This window comes from Zonotrichia albicollis, unplaced genomic scaffold (genome assembly GCF_047830755.1).
Source record: "Zonotrichia albicollis isolate bZonAlb1 unplaced genomic scaffold, bZonAlb1.hap1 Scaffold_125, whole genome shotgun sequence".
Taxonomy (NCBI): Eukaryota; Metazoa; Chordata; class Aves; order Passeriformes; family Passerellidae; genus Zonotrichia; species Zonotrichia albicollis.
The window spans coordinates 599,604-624,091 of record NW_027428350.1 but is presented as its reverse complement, the minus strand read 5'-3'; the positions used below and the strand labels follow the sequence as shown (position 1 = coordinate 624,091).

The following is a 24,488-nucleotide window of genomic DNA, read 5'->3' as shown; positions in this document are numbered from 1 at the left end:
CAGAGGATAGTTGGCATATCTGTAGCCGGTGTCCTCATCCTATGTTCATGGGATGTTATCCAGTCCAAGCAGGCATTTAAATACAAGCATACTTATATCAGCTATTTCAATACTATGTCTAAGATTAATTAATACTAGAAATAAAAATGATATCTTTATAACAGAGCTACTTTCACATCGCACATATAAAATCCATTTTAATATTTGCAAAAAGCCAATATTATAATATGTATCTATAACACTCGGGTTCCTCTTGGCTGCCGCAATTCCATCTCTGCCTTCCCTTGGATTTGCCCTTCCCAGCTCTCGGAGCTTTCACACCAACATCCCCGTCCCCCATCTGCTCTAGGACATCCTGTGAGTCCCGGAAGCTGTTGGGGGCGCTGCCATGGCAACAGTCGGTCCCGACATGTCTCGACAGTGGCTTTGGGCTCTTTGTCACAATCGGTTCAGATACATCCTAACCGTTGGTCCCATCACATTGGAATGTCGGCTCCAGGACATTGTCACACCTCCCACACTCTATGAGAGTGCCATGGCAGCCGCAACTACCGGCTCAGGATCTCAGTCCCTCTGTCCAGGAGACTCCTCCCGGGGATCCCTCCTCCCGCGCCGTCGGCAGCTTCGCCCACCAGGATTTCAGTCCCTCCTTCCCAAGGTCTGCCCCCGGTTTTCGCCTTACCCCCAGCCCCTGCGGCCCCTGTCGGTCGTGCCCCTGAGGGCCGACTGAGGGTCCAGAGCTCCTCCCAGGATCAGTTGGTGTCCAGGGAGCACTGTGTGGGGATTTCGGATCCCTCACATCGTCCTTTCCCACAGGTCATGGGCTCCAGCAGCCCCATTGTGATCCTTCAGGATGTGCCCAAACCGCCTGAATCACAGCTCTCTGTCAGATACAAACCAAAGACCACCAGAATCATCACCAGGGACCTGATCCGGGACCTCGTGTAAGGCTGTGCCCGAGTCCTGAGGGGTTTTGGGGGAATGGGTGTCAGTGCAGCATCCCAAAATCTCTAGGGAGCAGGGACTGGCAGTGTGCCCTGGCCACCCCCGGGGATCCTGTCCCCTGCATCCCTGCCTGGTGCCACTTTCACCACACTTTCCCTTCCTGCCTCACCCCAAAACAAGAGAGCCAGGTCCCCACTGCTTCCCCAGCACTTCCCATATTGATCTGGGCTGACATGGTGGCTGAGTGGGCAGCTCAGGGAGCACAGGGACCTGTTGGGGTCACCATGCCACTAAGCTCTCTCCCTGTGCTCCCCAGCATTCCCCAGGAGAAGCCCCAACCGTGTCTCATCATTGGAGAAAAGGAATATGAGAAACTTAAGGAATCAGCTCGAGCCCTGACTGAGGTGGAGCGTTGGGACAGGCTGAAGACGCTGAGAGCCAGACAGGACGCTGCTTTCGTAGGCATTTCCCTTTCTGCTTCCCCCTTTTCCTGCTCCACAGCTGGGTTTGAGGGGTGGTGGCTCCCACAGGGGGTCCTCCCTCTGTCCACCACATTTTGGGGTGCAGGGTAGGCTGCAGGGCTCAGGGCTCCACTGAGAGCTGGGCAGCATCCCTGAAATTGTGCCCAGCACTGCCAGCCTTCAAAGGGCATGGGGTGTCTGCCCAGAGGTGTGGGGAGGGGTGCCCATGGACATGCCAGGAGCCTGACATGTTCCCACTCAGTGTCGGGAGTGCAGCACCTGAAGTGTGACCCCTGTGAGCCCTTGGGAAGGTGGCCAGGATTGGGCAGCGCTCTCTGTACCCATAGGAAGCCCTAAAAAAGGCCCAGATTGAGGAGCAAAGAAAGGCAGAGCTGGAGGACAAGAGAAACCGCTGGAGAGACATGGAGGAGGAGCTGCAGCAGGAGGAGCAGAAGCTGCTGCAGCGGGTGGCAAGGATGAGGCTGGAGCAGGAGGAAGATGTGCGGCAACTGAACGCGGTAGGGCCAGCACTCCCCTCTATCACCTGGCATTGCTGAGTCTCCCCTGCTCCTTGTGCTCCCAGGCTCTTCCTCTCCTTCCCTGGCCCTCCCTGCTCCCTGTGTCCCAGTGCGGCTCCAAGCCACAGACACCTCTTGTCCCCACAGCTGTTCCTCAATGCCAAGTGCAACATGATCTGGGACAAGCAAGTCCTGGAGAAGCAGATGATCCTCAAGGAACTGGCAGAGGAAGAGAAGCGCCTGGACAAGATGATGGAAATGGAGCAGGAGAAGGGCATGGAGGTCCAGGAGGAACTGGAGCGCCAGAGGAAGCAGGAGCTGATGAGGTGAGCAGGAGGCTCCCTCTTCCCCATGGAGGCATCTGGCCCATTCCAACCACACCAGCCCTGTCCATGCCAGCATGCCCATGATAGGGAGCAGGATGAAGCCATAGGAAACCCTTCTGCTCTTGTATTCCTAGAGCCCGGCAGGGCATTGTGAAACAGATGGAGCAGAATGCAGAGGAGCGGGCATTGAGGGCTGAGGAGCTATACCAGGAGGGCCAGAGGCAGCTGGAGCGACTGGAGCAGATGAAGAGGGAGGATCGGAAGGTGGGAGCAGGGAATAGGGAGTTGCAGGGAGGTTTCCACATGGCTGGAAAGGGATTGGCAGAGCTAGATCAGCCACACTCAGGGAGTGGGGACAGCAGCCAGCAGGATCAGAGCTCTAGTCCCTTGGGGACATTGTGACATCCTAGGGAGGTGGCCCAAAGCATTCCTGCCCTGGGTGACAAGGATGGAAGAGCACTCAACTTGGTGATCTCCAGCCCTGCATGGCATTTCCAGGCCTGGGAGCAGAAACAGGAGCGACTAAAGCAAATCCATGCTGATATTAAACGTTTCAACATGGAGAGCCAGAGGCTGAAGGATCAACAGCGGGAGCAGGAGAGGCTGGAGGACGAGCGGGTGCTGGAGCAGCAGCGGCAGAAGGCTGTAAGAGCAGTGGGCTCCTGGTGGGGTGGGCAGGGGCTGCAGGAGCTGTCCTCGGGCTCTGTCCCACCCTGGGGCTCTGTCCCATCCTGGGCTCTGTCCCACCCTGGGGCTCTGACCCCCGTAGGAGCGTGAAGCCGCCTTGGAGGCGGAGCAGCAACAACTGCGCCTGGAGAAGGAGAAGGAGCTGGCCCGGCTCAGGGCCACACAGGAACGGGCCCAGGACTGGCAGGCAGAGCAGGTTAGTGGCCCAGGAACAGGTAATGTGCTCCCCTGCCACCGTCCCTGTCCCCAGACTGGTGAAGGGGCAGCACCCCTGGATGTGGGGGGTCTGTAGGACCAGCCTCTGGAGGCAGGGGACATCCTGGAGCAGAGCCAAAGCCACAGCCAAGGGCTTCCAAAGGTGCCCCTGAGGGAAGCTCAGCACTGTCCCCTATTTGGGCAGGATGCTCTGAGAGCCAAGAGGAACCAAGAGGTCGCAGACCGGGAATGGCGGCGGCGGGAGCTGGAGAAGGCGCGAAAGAAGGCCGAGCTGGAGAAGCAGCTGAAGCAGGACCGGCTGGAGCAGGTGGCCCAGAAGGAGCAGTACCTGGCCATGCAGGTGCAGCAAGACCGCCAGGAATTCCAGAGGGTGCTCAGGTGAGGCACATGGGACTGAGGGATGGCTGAGGTGGTGGCCAGGGGGCTCCCAGTTCCAGCTAGTTGCTCTAGAGGCTCCAGTGCCAGCCCAGGTGCTGTGCCAGGTGTGAGGGGCTGTGGCAGGGTCCCTGAGCCAGCCCAGCTCTTCCACAGGGCCTATCAGGAGCAGTTGGAGCGGGAGAAGCTGGAGCAGGAGCAGAGGGAGCTCCGGCAGCGCGCCCACGCTGAAGATCTCTGGCGGCAGATCCAGGAGCTGCAGCAGCAGCGGCAGCGGGAGCGGGCAGCTGTTATTGAGGAGGGCCAGCGGCTGCAGCAGGAGGTCCGGCAGCGCAGCCAGCGCCTCACCCAGTTCAGGCAGCAGAAGCTGCAGGAGTTCAGGTCAGGGGCTGCCAGTGCTGCTTCCCTGGGCTCCTTGGGCTCCCCGAATCCTTCCTAGTGTCCCAGCCTGGGCCACCTCCCAGCTCCCTCTGCATCCTCAGCAAATGGGACCTGCTGTGGGGCCAGAGTCCCAGATCCATTGGGAACCTGATGGATTCTTTCCTCTGCAGAGCCACTGGAATGCCCGAAAAGTACTGTGCCCAGGTGGAGCGCAAAGCCCAGAGCCAAGCCAGCAGAGCCCCCTCCTAGGCCCAGCCCCACCAGGAACCAGCTCCAATTCCCCACGGATTTGGGGCTCCATTTGCATTGACTAAATTTTCCAATAAACGATGTTTCTGAGAAGATGGTGCTTTCTGTCCTTCCCTGGCCTCAGGGCTGTTTGGGAGGAACTGCCCTCAGGGCTGGAGGAGCCTTGAGGCTCCTTGTCCCACGTGTCCCACTCTGGGGTTGTGTTACTTATTAGGTTTGGGCTTATTAGTGAATTTTTGCCATTTGTCAACTGAAAGATGATGGAAGAAAGAGGGGATGATGCCCCAGGGATGGATGGCAGGTGAGTGAGTTAACAAAAGAAGTGGGTGATTGCTCTGGCTGACCACCTGTTATAAACAATCCAGAACCCAAGTGGGAATGAGTTATAGAAGTTTTACTGAGAACAAAAAAAATCAGCAAAGCAAAAGAGACTGTGCTTGGGAGCATGGCAAAATGCCAGAGGCTCATGCACAAAAATGATGGGTCCATCTTTTATACCCCTGATATTGCATCAGCTTTATGCACATTTATGCATACTCCCTGACTGGGAAGGACTGGCAGAAACACCCCATTCTAAGTGACCCAGATGCCCTGTGGATCCTGAGCACTGACTACCTCAGGAACAGGTACTTTGAAGACCCAAAGGGAAGTTGATGGGCTTTTGGAATTGCTGCTGTGGAAACAGAAGGAATTGAGCAACTGAACACCTTGCCAAGACTTGGACATCACCAAATGAGAGAAGTGGCCAAAGCTCTCCCTCTGCACTGACTCATGGATGACAGCCGATGCTCTGTGGAGGTGGCTGGACAGATGGAAAGAGGCCAATTGACAATGTAAAGAGAAACCCATCTGGGCTTCTGAAATGTGGCAAGACATCACCATCCAGGTGGAAAAGCTGATTGTGAGAGTCCACCATGGAGATGCACACGTGCCTAAGAGTCAAGTCAACAAGGAACATTGGAATAACGAACTGGTAGACCAGGTTCCCCCAGTCAAAACACCACAGGTTGATCTGGACTGGCAGCACAAGGGAGAGTTGTTTCTGTCTCCATGGGCCCATGATGCCTCAGGTCATCAGGGCAGAGATTTCACTTCTAAGTGGGCACAAGGCTAAGGGGTGGATTTAACCATGGATTTAGCCATCTCCCAGGTTACCCATGAGTGTGAGATGTGCTGCCGTTAAGTAGGCTGAGAGAGTAAAGCGTCTGAGGAATGGTGGGCGTTGGAATAAGTAGAGGTAGGGAAAAGGCCTGGGAGTTTGATTACTTTGCAGTGCCACAAACCCGCCAAGGTAAGTGATATGTGCTCACCATGGCAGACGCAACCACCATGGCTGGAGGTGCGCCCAGTGCCTCACACTACTGCCCAGCACACCATCCTGGGCTTGGAAAAACAAGTCCTGTGGTGACATGGCACCCCAGAGCTAATTGAGTCAGATCGTGGAACTCATTTCAGAAATAGCTTATTTACCACCTGGGCACAAGAGCACAGTGTGGAGTGGATGTATCACATCCCCTACCATGCACCATCTGCTGGGAAGTTGAACACTGTCATGGATGGTTGAAAACAACTCAAAGAGCTTGCATTGGGGGACCTTCGAGCACTGGGATCAGCATTCAGCAAAGGCTACATGGCCAGTCAACACCAGAGTCCCTTCACACTAGATGGAGATAAGGTTCCTGTGAAAAACACCAATCACTTGTTTTTTTATTACTATTAAACTTAAAAAGTTTAATAGTAATAAAATGCTTATAAAAATAGTAATACAATTAGAATAATAATAATTTCGACAATTTGAATTAGGACAATATGAGACAATAGAAACAAAGAGTTGCGGATGTCTGGGTACCTTTTTCTGGGCAGCATAAGTCCAAAAAAGGACACCCGTTAACAAAGGATTAACCCTTAAAAACAATAGCCTGTTTCATATTCATACATCTCATACATGATGCATAAATTCCATTAAAATACAGGATTCTGTCTGGTCATTGTCAACTTCTTCCTCATAATCCTAACAATGTCATCCTGCCTGAGCGAGGTGGGCAGAAGTTAGTTTCTCCTTATAATGGAGCAATAAATTCTCTTTCTTTGAATGATTTAGGTGTCCTGTGTCTGCTGTCTTGGTGAGAGTTCTTTCTTTGGGAAAAATGTATCCTATGTAGCATAGTTTCTATTTTAACATTTTGTTATATCCTAAAACTATATTTAACACAGTACTTAAGAGAATTAATACAGCATTACTTTCTAACACAACACATATAATATTCATTTTAATATTTGTGAAAAGCCAATCATAAAATATGCATTTTTCACAGTCTCTGTGGTATAGCTGAGAGGCCTGTTAGGGAAAACAGTTTGGATTAACTGTGCCTCAGGAAATGACAAACCCACTCATGAGATTGTTTTTGATCAAGGACCAGGTTGCACCTGGTTGGTGACACAAAAGGCAGAGAAACATGGTGTATCCCTCAAAGAAATCTTATCTTTGGGTGAGCTGTCCATGATGCCACTGCACCTGTAGCTGTATCTTGATGTGTGTATATATATATATATATATATATATATATTTATATAATTTGAATAATGCAAGTATGTATATAGTTGAAAAGTCTTAAGTTCAATGTTGATATGGGAGAAAAATTCAGGATGGGTAATGTTATGGGTTTAGGGTTCTCAGTGAATTTTTTCCCATTGTCATGCTGAAGGTGCTGGGAGTGGGAGAGGGTGACTCCTAGATGAACAGCCAGCAGTCAAGTCACATGGAAAGAGTGGCTGATAGCCCTGGCATTCCAACAGAATCACTTGGAGGGGAATAAACCTTTTAAATTTTAAAAGTGTTCAGTTGTTTCTCACAATGGGGCACTCATCTGGGATATAAAATCTCTTTTATGGCCCAAGAGATTTCAGATGAATGGCACACCCCTGCTGATTTTATCAGATCAAGTGAGTACTAGTGCATGTAAGAGCTAAGAGTAATGCTTAAAGTGTGAGTGAAGTAGTGTGCTTGGGATGGGTATGAGACTTAGAAGATCCTCATAAATATTTTTAGCCAGATTGAAATTTTCATAATCCAGATGTATAAAAGTCAGCTTCAGACAATAAATTGGACCCGTCCTGGTCTGTTGAAGCTTTAAGATATTGGACGGTTGGACGAAAAAGAACGGAAGGACGTGTGGTGGGGGAAGAAAGTGGGGACCCTGTCGCTGGTGGGATGTGTGTGAAAGAGGGAGTGAGAAGCTGCAGGCAGGATGTACAGAAGAGGAAAGCAGGGAACCTGTGGCCAGCAGGATGCATGAAACTGAAGGATTTGTAGGGGCTAGAGAGCACCTGAGGGTTGCCAGATTGAGAGTCACGGTGTTAGAGTGAGGGCGAACGTCGCCATTTAGTAGAGACAGTGCTCAATGTGGAGGCGAGTAGTCGAGGCAACTTTCCCAACCCGCCAGCATGACAGGGGGTGGGGAGAGCTAAAGATATGAAAGGTAGAGCATCCATTTTGTAGAGAAGCATGTGGCTGGTGGTCACAGGGACTCCCAGTGCTGAAAACTTTTTCCTTATTCAGCCCTTTTTTTTTGTTAAGGTTTAATAAACATTTGAAATTTTAAAAGTGAGCAGCCCTTTCTCACACACTGGAAACCCAAGCACTTTCCCCTCCCAGGGAGCCTTCCCCCTGGCCTGTTTGGAGCTGGGTGTCATGATCCGATCCGATCGGGTAGTACAAGTGGGGGTTGTGATGGTTCATTAACTGATCTCAGAGTGCAAAAAACAACACAAAGGGGATTTCAGTACTAATCAAAACAAATTGCACCTTTTACTGAGTGCCCACAGCAAATGCGATAGAAGGATTAGAAAGGAGATAAAGGATAGAGAGAGAGAGAAAGAAGGGGAAGGGGAATATAGCTACCAATGGAGAGATGAAATCCAGCCAATAGATCTGTCTTGTCACATCGAGGAGAATTCCAAAGTCTTGGTTGACTCAGGAGTGTATTACAGTCCTCCGCCAAAGGGGGAACAGGTACAGGACCATGGAGAATAAGTCTGTAGAGAACAAGTACAGACAGTCCAGTTTGGGACCCATTGTTCCAGGACTGGTTTATATGGGAAGCAGTCTTGGTCCAGTGAACACACCTGCAGGCAACACCTGGCAAACATCCTGCTTCAATCAGGCCAGCACCCCCTGTGTTAGAATTATAGGGGTCTCAGTCTCAGTCCTAGGGAGGGAGCTTCAATCTCCGCCTGTCACAGTGGTTGTGAGGCAGATGAGGGATTTTCCATGGGGGATCATCAAAATTAACCCAGAAAGATCATTTGGCCAAAAGGTGGGAAAATTCACAGGCTATTGTGATGAGCGGGGTTTGTGAAGCAGATGTAAGCTTACAGAGCAAGTCACTCCTGGCCAGGCCCTGCTTGAAGCAGTGTACCATGGTGGCACCGCAAACACACTCGTACACAATCACTTGGCAAGCATCCACCTCAACCAGGCCCAGAACTCTAGTAAGGGTCTTCATGGTCTTAGTCTCTGTCTTTGCGATGATCATGAGGCAAATGAGGGAAACTTCAGACCGTCTCTTACACTGGGCTGCAGCTACCCAGTGGTGCTTTTTCTCCACCACTGCCCCAAGGTTTCTTTGCTATACTGTAATCCCCACACCCCCTGCCCTGGTGGGACGCCCTGCGGCTCCTGCTACAGCTACAGAGTTTATGATATATCTGATCTACCACTCTGGGACTTTGTTCACCCCTGCATTCCCTGTACTCACCCTCTGCCTGCTTGATGCCCACAGTGTCAGTGTCCAGCACCAGCACCTTCCCCTCCTTTGAGTGGGGGGGGGCAAGGGATCCAGGAGGGCCCTGCAGGGATAAAAAGGGTTGGGGGTATGGTCTGGGGAGGAGGGAAAGGCCAGAACTGCCTACTCACCTGTCCTGGGATTTCCTGGTGGCTGCAAGGAAAAGGAGATTGGGCTGTGACTGTGGGACCCCCAGGGCATCTGACCCCCCAGTGACCCCTGAGCTCTCACTGTACCCCTGATTCCCTTTAAGACCTCTGAGCACCACTGAACCCACCGTAACCCCAAACATGGCAGGGAGGGAAACTCCCCCAGGATCCCTGAAGACCCCCCCACCAACATCCCTGCATGATCCTACAGCAGGGATCTCAAAGATCCCAGGATCTCCCATTGCCAGCCCAATATTCCTTAAGGGTGTCCCTTCCTGGGACACCCCAGAACACTCCAAAATGCCCCCAGGTCCCCCAGGACCCTGAGAAAAGACTATTGAGGGCTCAGCCCCACCGTGTCAGGGCTTTGATCACTGCCCCACTGCCCCCCAAACCTGGGGACTTGCCATTGCCCTTCAGGAGCCCATCCCCCTCCTCGTTACCTGTGGTATTGCATTAAATAGTTATTTAGTTGTTTGCACTGGGTGTTGGGAAATATGTTATTGGGTCACGTGGATGGTATATTCCCCCTCACATGGTTTCTCCCTCACCCCTCTGGTCTCTGTATCCCTGGGGGTCTGCCCCACGGGTGGTCCCTCCCCTCACCCCTCCCCAGCGTTATCCCATTGGCCGCGGTCCTCTTTCCCTGCCCCCATCACCTGGGTCATAAAACCCTACCGCATGTGAGGCTCTACCTCTTTGCTACCTGGTGGTCACTGACCTCGGAAGTGTCCCTGGACAAGCTAATAAACTGGATACTGGCACAGACATCTTTTGTGAAAGGTCCTTTCTTTGGGATTTTTCCCCTTTCTGGGGGCCTGTGGCCTCAGCAGCAGATGTGGACGGTGGTTGTCTGCTGCTGTGGAATGCAGCGGGTGCATCCGTGGTTGGTCTTCTGTTAATGTTTGGATTTGCTGACCACTCACGGCGGAGCTGTTCTTGCTTTCTGCCTGGACCCAGAACTTTGTTGTTGGTTCCTTTTCTATTCTTAGCTTGCTAGCATTCTGAGATCTTTCCTTCTGTTCCTATTAGCATAGTAATAATGTGATATATATCATAAAATAATAAATCAAACCTTCTGAACATGAGGTCAAGATTCTCGCCTCTCTCTTCACCCTGGAAGACGCTTGCAAGCCCTGTAACAGGATACTCATCTCCACATTGGCAGAGAGCGCTTTTCGTCTTTTGTCTTGTTCATGCAATTCTGTGTGGACTTTAGTGTTGAGCAAGCCGGCTCTGGATTACAATAAGCCTAGAGACCCACAGTTATTGCAGTTACCCACCCCAGCTGTGCCACAAGTGACAACCTGTGATGACAGCCAGGAGCAGGAGCAGGAACAGGAGGGTCCTACTAATCCCCACAGCTACTGCTAGAAACAGAGAGGGACACATGACACATTGGGGTCACCTGTCACCTCAGGGGTCCTGCAGCCCTGGTGACCCTGCGTGAACCCACATGTGTCCATGTGTGCCGATGGTGTCATCTCCAGGGCCAGGTCTGGCCTGGAACACATGGTGCCTGTCCTGCTGGTTGGTGGCCACGTACTGGTAGGTGACTGAATGTCCCATGTTGATGTCCCCAAGATCCAGGAGGGGACCTCAGACCACGTCCCAGCCGTCTCACAGCCAGGTGAAGGTGACAGCGGCTGAGCCCACTTGCACTGAGCAGTGCAGGTTCACGGGGTCACCTGCACGCACCTGGTGTGGCAGGGGACCAGGAGTGGTGGTGGCATTGGCCACGGGCACTGTGGGGGAGAGATGGGGCTGAGGCTGGAGGGAGGGGCTAGCACCTAGTGTTGGGAAGGGGTACAGGGATGGGATGGAATGGGGAAGATTCCATCCCTTCCAAGAATGGGAGACTGTGGGTAAAAGACACCCGGAACCAGAAGGTCCTGTCTGCACAGAACTGTGTCTTGTGGTGGTAGTGGCCATTACTTAAAGTGGGATGTCATCTGTGGGGTGAGGGTGGGATGGCTACTATGGGGGGCAGCTGTGGGTCCCGGACATCTGGGATGGTGACATTCAGGAGGACACTCTCAGCCACACTGTCCCCTTCACTGGCCTAGCAATGATAGCAGCTACTGTCATTGTCCCCAAAGTGGCACAGCTCCAGGCAGGGGCTGGTGCCCAGTGGTGCCTCCAAGCCCCGCCACAGTGCCAGGAGAAGGACAGTGGCAATGTCCCTGCAGCCACCATGCAGCTCAGCACCAGGCAGTCCCCCAGTGCCACCTGTCCCCCAGGGGGCTTCACCCACAGGGACACCCCTGAGAGTGGGACCACTGTGGGGGGAGATGACATGATTGGAGGATACAGGGAGATGCAGAGGAGGTTGGGGTAGGAGGGGAGTAAATGAGAGCTCAGTGTGGGAGAAGGGACCCCAGGGAGGGCTTTGATGACCCAGGCAGTGACAGGGAACAAGAGAACTGACAGAAGGGATTCAGGGAGAGACATGGTGGGCTCAGAGAGGTGTGGGGGGTCCTCAGGGTTGAACGAGGGAACCGGGGAAAGAATGGAGAGAATATGAGGAGGCTTTCAGGTAGGGCTGGTAGAGATTTTGGTGTGAGGGCTCATGCCTATCATTGCACTCACTGTGCACTGTGACATGGAGCTGGGCACTGCTCTTCCGCATGACACGCCTGACTCAGAGCGCACCTGGCAGCTGTAATTCCCCGAGTGGGAGACCTCCACAGTGAACAACAGCAGTTGTGGGGACCCTTGTGGGCCCCCAACACCTGGCCCATCCCAGTAGAACAGGTGTAGGAAGGGGGAATCAGGGCCATAGGGGTCTGGAGGAGCTGCGGCAGCTGAGATTCGGGGAGGACTCCTTGGTGGGCTTGGAGGGACCCTCCAGCACTGGTATAGGGAAGAGGTCAGGGCAGGAGATTAGGAGCAGTGGGGACGGTGACCCCAAGTCCCTGGGGAGGGGCTGTGGGGGTGTTGGGGTGGAGGCTGTGGGTGCTCACTGTGCACTGTCACTGTCACCAGCAGGGACTCCTGCAGCCCCCAGAATTTCACCTGCCCCTGCAACTGTAGTGGTCACTGTGGTTCAGCTGCAGAGGGGACAGGGACAGCTCATTCCCATTTGGGAACACTCCCAGTTCCTTGTCCTTATGGTAGAATGACACCGAGGTGATCATGCTGTTCCACCAGCCCCAGCAGTGCAGTGTCACCATGTTCTCCTCCAGCAGCACCTACACTGGCACCTGTTGGGAATTTAGCTGACTAGAGGATGGAAAAGTACAAGACCATGGCTAATTCCAAGTCCTGCACCTGCAAGATAGCGTGTCCTTGGGCCTAGCTGTAGTATGATAACAAATAGTGAAAGAGACATGAGAAAAGAGAGATGTAACCCCTAAGGAATGGGGAAGAGCTGATGTTGTGGTGTGGCCAATGGACGGTGTAAATTACAGAATATTCATGAGCTTATTACTTGCTGTATAAGTGTCTGATGCTCTCTTCAATAAACGGAACTTGCTTATCACTCATATTGAGTGTCTGAGTCTCCCCTCACCGACAAATGGCTCATTCCCGACAAAGGCCTCATTCTCCGACAGGCACCTTCAGCGCCAGTGGGTCTGGGGGACAAGTGGGTCCTGTCACATCACAAGGGCCCCCTGTTGGGTCACATCCAGCTCACCAGCAGTCCTGTTATAAATGGTGTTCAATTTGAGTTGAATTGGAGCTGGGCTGGGAATTGTTATTTTGGGGTGAGTTGATGGGTGTTTGTTGTGGGTCCTGGGGAAGGGAGATCCAGGGTTTGGTGGGGGTGATAGTTGAAGGGGGGTGGGAAGTGATTGGACAGGGGACTTGACAAATCATTCAACACTCCAAGAAACTGATTGGTCCAGAAAAAGTACCGATAAGGACCAACGAGAACACCGAAAAATAACTAATCAACATGCAGATCCAAAACCCACCAACCCTGGACCTGAGAGGGGTTATAAAATGAGGGTTTCAGATGGGTTCAAGGTTCTTCTCCTTCAGAGGGACCTACTTTTTTGGGGGAGAACCCAGCATGTTTGGGACACATTGTTATCTTTGGGTTGTTGCGTAGGAGTTTGGGCTTATCTCAAACTCCCTGTCCTCTGTAGTTTGTTTTAATAAACGAGAGCTTTTTCCTTCTCAAAATCTGGCCTCGTTCAAATTCGTAACAGTCCAGTCCACTGAGATGCTCTGGGATGTTCTCAGACCAGGCAACAGGCTCTGGTCACACCAGGTGGTAACCCATGGAGAGGAGCCCACACAGAAACCTCGAAGTCCCCACAGATGCCAGGTTGCGGACACCCAAACCCCCCTCACCCTCTGAAATGCTCACGGGAGGGCTGAGCCCAGTGCCAGGTCTGTCCCACGTGTAGGTGCCACTCACGCTGACGAGGTGGTTGCATCCCTGCTGCCACCACTGCTGCCCGTCCTTGTACCAGGTGGTGGCACCGGTGGTCCCTGAGCCCTGGCAGGTCAGTGTCACCCGGTCCCACAGCACCACCAGCATCCAGGGGGCTCCACCAGGAGATGGGTGGTCTGGGCACCTGGGGGTGACAGGGGACACCAGCCTGCCAGGGCCAGTGTGGGGCTGGGGACAGTGGGGTAGGGCCATGGCATCCCCCAAGGACTCACCAGCAAGGCCGAGGGTCTGGGCTGGAATGGAGAAGGGACAGGGCTTGGTGAGGGTGGCACTGCAGTCACAGCAGTGCCTGGGATACAAGGTGTTGTGACTGTCTCCAAACTGTCTTCGTGGGGACAGCAGTTCTTGTGAGAAAATGCATGAGGGCGGTCCCCAAATGTTTTGGAGAGGCAGGGGGACATGTCTGTGTCACAGCCACCCATGCACCACATCCATGTGGCACGGCTGCCTTGGGAACAGGGACACCGAGGCCACCCTGGGCTGAGACAGAACATGGGGACACAGTGGACACTCTGGGCATGAGGACAGCACAGACACAGCCCATGCTAGCCCAGGTCACCCCCACCATGATCCCATCCTCATCATCCCATCCCCATGGCCACATCCTCATGGTTCTTGTCCCCTTCTGTCCCTGCATCCCAGTTCCCTTGTCCCTTTCCCCAGAGCTACCTGAGCCCAAAGGTGCCAGTCCCCACATTCCTGTCCCCCCACCCCCAAATTCCTGTCTCCTGTTCCTGTCCCCAAAGCCACCTTACATCCCCAGTCACACCAAGGTTCACTGTGGGTAACATGGACTGGCACTGCAGGCACTGGGGACCTCAGGAGACCCCACAGCCCCCTGTGCCCCCTCCCCTACTGCTCTCTGCCTCATCAGGGCCCATCCCCAGGGCATCAGGCCCATGCCCAGGGCACTCACCCCTCAGGAGCAGCGCCACCTTCTTGGCCATTTTGGTGTCCCCAGCTGTGTGGACTGGCTGTCACTTGCTGCTGTGCCCACTGCTCCCCTGGCTGGCAGCTCTTTGGATGAAGAGCTGGTTAGTATCCAGACTAGACATGGAATTGCACGTGGTAGGAATATTACACTTGCTAGTGCACACACCACAAAGAAGGCTAATTTCTTCCACCATTGACCATTCCATTACCCTTACGATGACTTCCATTACCATTTACCAGGTGAACAAATTGTCCCACCAATCGGATTCTCCAAACAAGGGGGCCCATTTTTGTGTTCCAACATAGGTTAGTTTTCTAATATTTTGAGTAATGTTTTTAATTACATGACTTTGGTCATCAATCTCTAGGCAGCATTCTAAAGTATTAAATTTACCGCAGATCCCTCCTTCCTCTGCAAGGAGGTAGTCCACTGCCAATTGGATCTAATAAATTACTGATTGTGTTTGTTGTCGCTGCTGGTTTAAGAGATCAATGAATCAGAGTTGTTTGATTGGACAGACGTTATTTCAAGTACTGTTTGTAAATGGATGATTCAATTGAGCATATATACTGAGCTTCTGTACCCCCAGGATCCATCTTGGGCCCCAGTAGCTGGGTCATAAGTATCGATAATCTTTTGTGGTGTCCAAATTTCATTGTTCCAATTTTGGGTTCCACCAAATAAATTTCTTTTCTTTCTGGCCAGATCATCATGTACTGGGACTCTCAAGTTTGATTTCACATCCTAAGGCAGTAAGAAAAAGGATGGTTTTATTGCTTCAATTGTGTAAATCTCAGTCCACCCTCCCACTAACTTCACATATACCCTGTTACCACAGATCCAAAATAAATTTTTAGGTGCATCCCAGAAATTAGAATCTTGATTTGTTGTATGTTTCCAATATTTGGAAAAGGTTTCTATTGCCCAGAATGGGTTAAAATAATCTCCTACATATTCAAACATTTTTTCTTTTTCCCTGTATACACATCTACTTTCAGTTTTTTCTATCGACCAAATATGAATGGGTGGTTTCTGGGATCCACCTGGTGTGTGTGTCATTTTCTGCTAGATATCTTTTACATGGCATTTCTCCTATTTCTATAGTATACATTTTCCCTTTTCTTGATAAACTCTCTTCCCCTATTATTGTTGATTTAACTTTCACTCTCCTTCCCTTCTTTTTGGAGCTACCATGCTTTGTCTTGATGTAATCCATTTAAAAATGTCTAGGAAACCTAAACTGATACCATGCCACGGCCAAATCTCACTTAAGTGTGTCCCTCCCAACAATCAGTCAAATTAAATTATTTTGTAATCTTTTCCACCATATCGATGAAAAGATTCTTACCATATATTTGTCCCTCTCTATCCCTTTGTCTTTTCAAGTGCATTTCATTCCCTTTGAATGTATCCTCTAAGTTTGTTTCACTTTCTTATTCAAAACATACCCATATTTCTTTCATAGGGCAATCTCCTGACATCTTCTGGCTTGGATCTGCAATATTTTTAGCTAGCCAATATATTTTATTATCTTCTTTACAGGTTGTTAACTGGGAGTGATCAATACATTTAGGATACATGTTTGTGTGTACTCTGATCAATACACTTACTGTATCTCCTCTATACAAGGGATAGTAACACTTCTCACAAGTGTTTCCTCCACTTCCTCCCAAGTGGATGAGTAGTAGCATTGCCTCGAGCAGGAGTCTGGTACAGGCTGGCCTCCTCACCTCTCAAACCACAGGGGTTTTCTTGGTGCCCAGAGAGTATTTCCTGCAGGTAGTTCCCAATCCAATCTTACCTCCCACCTCTAGTTTTCCTTTCTTCTGGAGACATTCTGCCATGACCCTTATCATACTGACTCTCTTCCCTCAATTTGGTCCCTATTCGGGGTGCAAGGAGAGTGCTCTATGGAGCAGTATTGGAAAGTGAGATGTTATTTTGATTGTCAGTTCTTAGCTAAACAAAACTTAAACTCATACTATAACTATAACTAACATTAACATACTTTAGCGATATAAGGTTAACTATGTAGATGTTTCCTGTGGCAGGGTTGTGTTCAGGGTTGCACTTCTTTCGGTGTTTTCCTCAGGACCAATTTAAAGTCTTTATCATCTCTGCTGCCTGTAGCCCATTTGCTTGTCTCAGCTGGGGGTTGTACTGGACTCTTCACTCAACTTGCACGAGTCCACCCCCACTTCTTTGTTCTTGCTGCAGTGTTTGTTGTAAGCATAACCTAGAAGGGGCCTTCAAAGCAAGCAGGAGGGTTCTTCCATGATTTAATCAATATTCAGTCTTCTGGATCAATACCATGTATTTTACAGTTCAGTGGGGAAGTTTGGGGAAGGTAGCCCTTTTTCCTTAATTCTTCTAGGGTTGTTGTTACTGTTTCTATATATTTTTGCATTGTCCCCCCCCCCGTCTAGATGTTCCCCAATACTGTATGGGGTAAGCAAGAAAGGCAGCCCAAACAACATTTCATAAGAAGAGACCCCTAGATCTGTTCTGGGTCTCGTTCTTATTTGTAATAGGGCTAGTGGTAAACATTTGACCCAATTCCATTGGGAATTTTGTTAAAATATTCTTTAAGGTTTGATTCACCCTCTTAACCCTCCCAGAACTCTGAGGGTGCCAAGAGGTGTGCAACTCCCACTTTATTCCCAGGGCTCTTATTGCAGCACACTGGTTGTAAAGTGGGGGCCATGATCCGAATCAATAATATTTACTAGCCCATATCTTGGAATAATTTCTTCCAAGAGAACTTTTGTCACAGTTTGGGCTGTCTCCCTTCTCATGGGGAATGCTTCAACCCAATGGGTTAGATGGTCAACTATGACCAATAGGTGTTCATACCCTTGGGCTGGAGTTAATTCAATAAAATCAACCTGAGTACTCTGGATAGGTCTTATGGCTAATTTCCTCCATCCAGGAGTGGTTTTTTGCATCACATTTTTGTTGACTTTTTGACAGGGTAAAGATTCTCCTCTGATGGATCTGGCTATTTCATATATTCCTATCCCCATGTAATATTTCAGTAAATTCCTTGTGTTCCCCAGTGAGTTAATCAGTGTATCTCTTCCATCTCACCTGGTTATTATTCTGTTGAATATTTGTCATCCATCTGGGGTCCACCACTTTCCATCCTCTGTTTTTACCCCTCCCATTTTCTCTATTTCTTTTAGCTCATTGTGATCGAAAATTGGTACCCCCTCTTCCCTTATTATCCCCCGGTCTTCTTTTACCATTAGGACTATGACTGGATCCCCCATTTCTAAGGCTGCTTCTTTGGCCACCAGGTCTGCTAATTTCTTTCATTGGACTCCAGGGGTATCCTCTTTTTGGTGGCCTTTAATATGGACTATGGCAATTTCTTTTGATCCTCTGAGGGATTTGAGTACTTCCCTGATCAGACTTTCATGCACCAGATTTTCCCTTTTAAGGTATCCCCTCTCTTGCCAGATTTTTCCAAAGGTATGAGCTATCCCAAAGGCATATTGAGAATCTGTGTAGATTGTCCCTATATTGTCTGCTAATGAACCTAAACCTCTCTTTAGGGCATACATCTCACAACTTTGTGCAGACGAATTTGAGGGTAATTTCCCTTTTTCTTTGATTTCCCCTGCTTCAATAATGGCATATCCTGACGCCCTTTTTCGCATTACAATTCAAAAGGATCCATCTATATACAGGACTCTTCCATATGGTAAAGGGTCTTCTTATAGGTCTTCTCTTACTTTTGTTTGTATGTCAATTAGCTCTGTACAATTATGCTCTAAATTTTCCATTGGTTCCCCACTTAAGAATTGAGCAGGATTTAAACATTTTGAGGTGACAATCTCTAGATTCTCATCATTCATTAAGGTTATTTCATACCTTAGGATTCAGCTGTCTGTTAGCCACTGGAAAGCTTTTTGGCTTAACACTCTCCTCAGGTGATGGGATGTTTGTACTCAAATCCTCCCACTGAATGTAAGATTTAGAATGTCTTCTAATGAGGTAGCTGTGGCAGCAACCGGATCAAATAATTTTGCAACCGGATCAAATAATTTTGACAGATAAGCCACCAGCTTCCTGCTTCCCCCCCAGTCTTGGGTTATTACTCCATATGCTATCCCTTCATTAACACTAACAAACTGATCAAATATTTTCTTAAATTAGACAGACTCAAAACTAGGGCTTTTGTTAATTGAGCCTTTAAATCTTGGAACCATTTGGTATCCTCTGGAGTCCAGGCTACAAGTTCTGTGCTTATAAATTTTCCATACAAAAATTTTACAGTTTGAGTATACTGATAATTCCATAATTTACAATAGTCCATTAGACCTAATAGTTTTCTTACATCTGTTTTAGTCTTAGGTGGTGGAATTGACAGGATCCTGAGAGAGTCAAAATTTTCCAGAGTAGAAATCCATTTTGATTTAGGTGAAATGTGTGTCTTTGAATTAAGTCTGCAGCTTGCAAACATAACTGTTTTGTCCAACTGCCTGTTCTTGCAAAAAAGCCTATGCTCTAAGCAACTGCTTCGGCTGAAGGACAGAGATAAGGAAGGGCCCCTTGAACTCTGAAACAGACAGGAGAGGCTGTTGTGGGACACTGGGCAAGATGACCCAGGAGTTCTTTCTGATAAAAAACTAGTGGCAAATATAACCCAAAATCAGTAGAATGAATATGTATGAACCGATTGTGAAATTGCATGCATATGGATTAGAAAGGTATTGGAATATGATCCCAATATTACCAGGTAGATGGTGCCTGGGCTCGTCTGACCCTTGCTGCTGGGCCAAAGGCGGCAACTGTGGTGTTTCACCTCAGAGACACCTTTGGTTGGCTGGGTGCTGCAGCTGGGCACGGAACAAGTCCAGGCTTGTAGAAACTCAGTTTACCTCTGGTGGAAGGGCTTCAGGCTAAGGTGAGGAGGAAAAGGAGACAGATTCTGCCGGAGGGTCAATATCCAGAGTGTATTCCATGGTCACAGACATCGGAATCTTAGGTAACAGCTCCAACAGAATACCGAGCACATGATTCTGGCTCAATTTAAGCCCAGGGACGGAGGAGGGGAAGAGACAGATGAGCACCAACCAGGTGGGAGGAAGAGGGTCTCAGGGGATGAGGGACACATAGACAGGCCAATGACGCCCAGGCCTGAAGGGCATCCTTTGAACTTGACCATCCACACTACGGCCTTGCTGGAATGTTAAGCCTGATTGACAGAACTTAATCAGCAAGGGGGTGAGGGGGAAGAGAGAGAGGTATTGCCACACCTGGGAAGGGACTGGAAAGTTAAACAGGAAATTGCAACACACTGCAATAGAAAGGGAGATAAAAAAGGATTTGGAGTTCCCAGAGGTACGCATGTCATTTTAATGGGAACGATCCCCACATGAGACCAGCGCTGTAATAAACATACTGGCTTTACAACTTTCACAAAAGTTGTGGAGTTTGTTTGCTTCCACAAATCAATCCCCACAACTCTTTCAGGACTGAGCGTTTTGTACCCTTTTCCAATGATTTCTGCTCTTTATCTTTTTTTAGTTTGTATACCTTAGAATCTCCTTTTAAGAATTTGACCCAGCAAGTAACATACTTTACTTCTTCTGAATTAGGGCTTTCTTGTTTACACACTTGCTGATATAACTAATTACATCACCACTTATCTCTACTTCCATACCAGGCCCATTTTAAGGATTTTTGTAGTAATTTCCTCTTTGGTCAATGTTCCACACAATAATAAACCATCTTTACTTGCTCTAACTTTTTAGCTGTTTCCCACTTATTCCAGTCATCTAGTCTATCACCAAGGGGGCTTCCAGGAGGAATGTTCTCATTCTTTTTCTTTGATTGCCCACCTCATCTACTGTGGGTCTGACCCCTATTGACTTTTAGTTACTATAAGCTTTCAGGCTGGTAAATAAAACTGCTTACTGTTACTGGCCCTTTAAAAGTTCTGTTTTACTCTTTTTTTAAACTGAAGTAAGAGAAGATCTCTTTCTAATCTCTTTCTATTTATTCAGAAAATTCTCCTTGCAGCAATGGGCTTTGGTGCCCCTGGGCACTCTTATCTGGTGTTCTTATCTAAGGAGCACTTACTCTTTGTCACACACACACTCTGAAGGAGAGATACTTTTATCTCACATTCATTCACACCATTCATTCAAAAATCAAGCCTGTTCATTCATACATCTTGACTTCTGCTTAGCCAAGTTTTTGTTTCTTGTACCTCGCCCACCCGGACTACACAAGGTACCCTTTTTTTCTACACCCGAGAACCTTACGTTTCTCCACTGACCTCAGTTCAGCACCCTAGAATTTCCCTTTTCCTTTATTGGGCAGAGGAAGGAAACATTAGCAAACCTCTTAGAATTATACAAAGCGGATCCCTGTTGCCAGAGAATCACTGTCTGTGTAGGCCCCCACTATTGGTATTTACCAATATTGCAGATGGGACGTGCCTTGGCTTGTCTGGCTCTTGCTGTTGAACCAAATAGCAGCAACTGTGGTGTTTGATCTCAGAGACACTTTTGGTTAGCTGTGTGTTGCAGCTGGGCATGTGAAGACAAGTCCAGTCATGCTAGGACTTCGGTAGTGGTGGGATGTGTTATGAACAAAAATTCGGTTAATATTTTTTGTAAGAAAAAGTTACAAAAAGGCAGCCAGATCTCTGTCCCTGCCAGGGTTCTGCGTGCTTTGTTATTGTCACGGGTCATTGTAGCTTATCGCCCCTTTTGTATTAGTAAAAGCCCTGGCTGGTGTGGGGTGATGGCCCTTCCCCAAGGCTAAGGTTCCTACCAGAGTGAAGACACCTGAGAGCTTGGGGGGGATTATGCAAAGTGACTCCAGGACCAGCATGCTTTTGGGACCCGGACTCCAAAATGCAACAAGAAAACCCTAAAAACAACGAGCCAAATAAGAGTTGAGAGACTAAAGTGATGTCTGGACATGAGGAGCCGATTGCTGAGCCTGCAGAGATGCGGAGTCCCTCTCGCCCTGACCATGGGAGTCGTCCCCGGCCGTGAGACTGGGCCAACGAGGCTGAGACGACCAAGATCTGACGAGGACATCACGCCCTAAAGGCTCCCACGAGGACTGGATCCCCAAGCTCTGCCCCTGGTGGACAGAGCTGCGCATGTCCTCCTCCTCTGAGTCGCCCTGGGAGACGCCACGGGGACTGCAGCCCTGCCGAGCCGCCCAATCCTGAGCTGATCACTTTTAATAAAGGCATTAAAAAGGAGAAGTCTCCTGGCCCTGTTTATTTCAGGATGGAGTTTCCTTCCATGGAGGATCCACTCCTCAGGTTTTCCTCTGATGGAGAAGCTTTAAGGCAATGGTGAAGGAAAGGAGTTGGTTCTGATGGAGGCTGTTGATCCAGAGCTTTTATTCTGGCCTACAGGCCTCTGAATCTAGCAACTGCTCCAACAGAACTCCCCGACTGTGTGGTTGCCCGCCCACTTACCCAGGGGCAGAGGAGGAGGGAAGAGGTAGGAAGCTCACCAACCAGGTAAGAGAGGAAGTCTTAAGGGACAAAAGACCCCCGAATGGCCCAATGCTCCCCCGGGGGGTAGAGGGCATCCTTGGATTCTGGCAATCACTTGAAGCCCTTCTGGAATTCCAGGATTGACAGACAGTGCTCGACAGGGCTCAGGGAGGGGAAAGGAGAGGTGATTGACACACCTGGGAGGGAATCTTCAGGGGAGGGACCCAGAGTTCTGAGGCAAACCATGAAATCACACCGTAACATCCCACCCTGAGCCCTTCCACCTCCCCTGAGGTTTGGCTACCCCTCTTCCCTAGAGATAGCCTCAGAGTCAGGGGTTCAGACCTCCGCATCTTGCCCAAGATGGACTTCCCCCCCCCCCCGTACCCTTGAGGGAATGGGCCACATGACTACCCCTTGCAGCTGAAGTGCTAAAAGGTCCTATGATACTGTAGCCCCACCTCGCCTTGGGGTCACCCCCTCTGGGCTTCAATGCCACCGGCCCGAATCTGGTCACCTCTGGTGTCAGGTCATCTGTGAGGTTGTCTGCGTGTGACTCACTCTCTCTCCCCATAGTCCCCACATGTCTGGGGAACAATGGCTTGTTTGTGGATCACATGTGGTCGTGTTCGCAGGGGTCCCAGGATGAAGGAAGAGATGAGAATCTTGACTCCATGTTTCAGAAGGCTGATTTATTATTTTATTATATAGATTATATGAAAAGAAAATCATATATTAAAAACTATTCTAAAAGAATAGAAGAAAGGCTTTCATCAGAAGGCTAGCAAGGAAAAAAAGGAATGAAATTATAATAAAATCTTGTGACTGACCAGAGAGTCCAAGACAGCTGGATTTTGGCCACTAATTAAAAACAACCACATGAGACTAATCAAAGATGGACATTGCACTCCACAGCAGCAGAAAATTATTGTTTTCATTTTGTTTCTGAGGCTTCTCAGGAGAAAAAAATCCTAGCAAAAGGATTTTTCATATAATATGTCCGTGACAGTCACATACATGTTATGAACAAAAAAATGGGTTAATATTTTTTTGTGAGAAAGAGTTACAGGGACGCCGCCAGATCTGTCTCTGCCAGGATTCTTAGTGCTTTGTTATTGTAATACCGGGTCGTTGAGGCTTATCTCCTCTTTTGTATTAGTAAAAAGCCTGGCTGGGTGCGGTAGATTGGCCTTCCCCGAGGCTGTGCTCTCTTCCAGCATAGGGAAGACACCTGAGAGGGTGGGGGGGGGTTATGCAAAGTGACTCCAAAGTCCAGAATGCTTTGTGGGACCCCGACTCCAGAGGCACAGAGAGAACCCCAAAAACAACGAGCCAAATAAGAGTTGAGAGACTAAAGTGATGTCTGGATGTGAGGAGCCGAGTGCTGAGCTTGCAGAGATGCTGAACACCTTCGGAGCCCCTCTCGCCCTGAGCAGGGAGTGGTCCCAACGCCGGGACCAGGGTGGCCGCCAAGGCTGAGAAGCAACATCTGACGGGGACATCACACCCTAAGGCTCCCACGAGGACTTGATCCCCGGCTCTGCCCCTAGTGGACGGAGCTGCGCATATCCTCCTCCTCTGAGTCGCCCTGGGAGACGCGACGGGGACTGCAGCCCTGCCGGGACGCCCAATCCTGAGCTGATCACTTTTAATAAAGGCATTATAAAGGAGAAGAAGTCTCCTGGCCCTGTTTATTTCAGCTGGGAGCTCGTCCGGGATAGCCACGCCGCAAGAAGACTCAAGACTGGCCATCTTGGACTTCAGGACAGCTGGCTACCAGGACCAGAGGGACTGGCTCAGGAGCAGCGATGCAGAGGAGCACCAGAGCACTGGATTGGTGAGAAAGCCGGTGGCGGGAGTGGGAGACGTGCGCATGTGTGTGTGAATGAGACGGAGGCCGGCAGCCGGACCTTCGAAGTGAGAGGGACTTCTCAGTACCGCGGTTCCGAGCTTTCGCGAGAAAGCCGGCTGGGAACAGGGGGCGGAGCTTGGAATTAGCGTGAGTGAGTCGTCTCCCAAGGGGGAATAAAGGGCCCCCCCCTCTGGGCGTGCGGAGGGAATTTTTGTATGAGTGGCACGCACCCAAAATAGATCCTGACAGAGGGAAGTCAGGCAGATTTGTCAGTCTCGAGAAGGATTCGGGTAGCATTTGTAAGTCTCGAGAAGGATTCGCGTAAGATTTTATCAGTCCAGAGAAGGATTCTGGTAGTTCACAAGCCCTGCAGGCAGAAGTAAGTCCTGACACAGGAGTCAGGCACAAACCCCAGCGAAGGAGGCTGTGGTTTGCTTTTAAGTCCTGATACGGTGAAGCCTAAAAATTGGCGGGTTAGGCAAACTAAAATCAGCCAGTTGTTTTTCCTGACAGAGGGAGTCAGGCACGACCCAGATTCTTAGGCCGAGGTTTCGTGTGTTCAAGTCCCGATAGATGTAAGACCTGACGTGGGGAAAGTTAGGCAATCAAGAGATTGGGCAGTTGTTTCAGTATAAAGTCCTGAGCATCAGGCAGAAATTTGAAGTTTCAGTGGAGGAGGCTGAAGCTCCTCAAAGAAGGTTCTTTTTGAAATTACTGGTCAGTAAAGGCACCTTTGGG

General features: G+C 49.7%; 1 protein-coding gene across 1 annotated transcript; it reads left to right on the top strand.

Moving 5' to 3' along the window:
- The first annotated feature begins 819 nt into the window (after nucleotides 1-819).
- On the top strand, nucleotides 820-4,158 carry LOC141727482 (cilia- and flagella-associated protein 45-like). Its single transcript, XM_074533897.1, has 10 exons — nucleotides 820-944; nucleotides 1,262-1,403; nucleotides 1,754-1,924; nucleotides 2,072-2,250; nucleotides 2,385-2,514; nucleotides 2,749-2,895; nucleotides 3,020-3,133; nucleotides 3,338-3,531; nucleotides 3,685-3,909; nucleotides 4,080-4,158. The coding sequence occupies exons 1-10, from the start codon at nucleotides 820-822 to the stop codon at nucleotides 4,156-4,158; spliced, it is 1,506 nt and encodes a 501-aa protein (XP_074389998.1).
- Nucleotides 4,159-24,488: the final 20,330 nt, after the last annotated feature.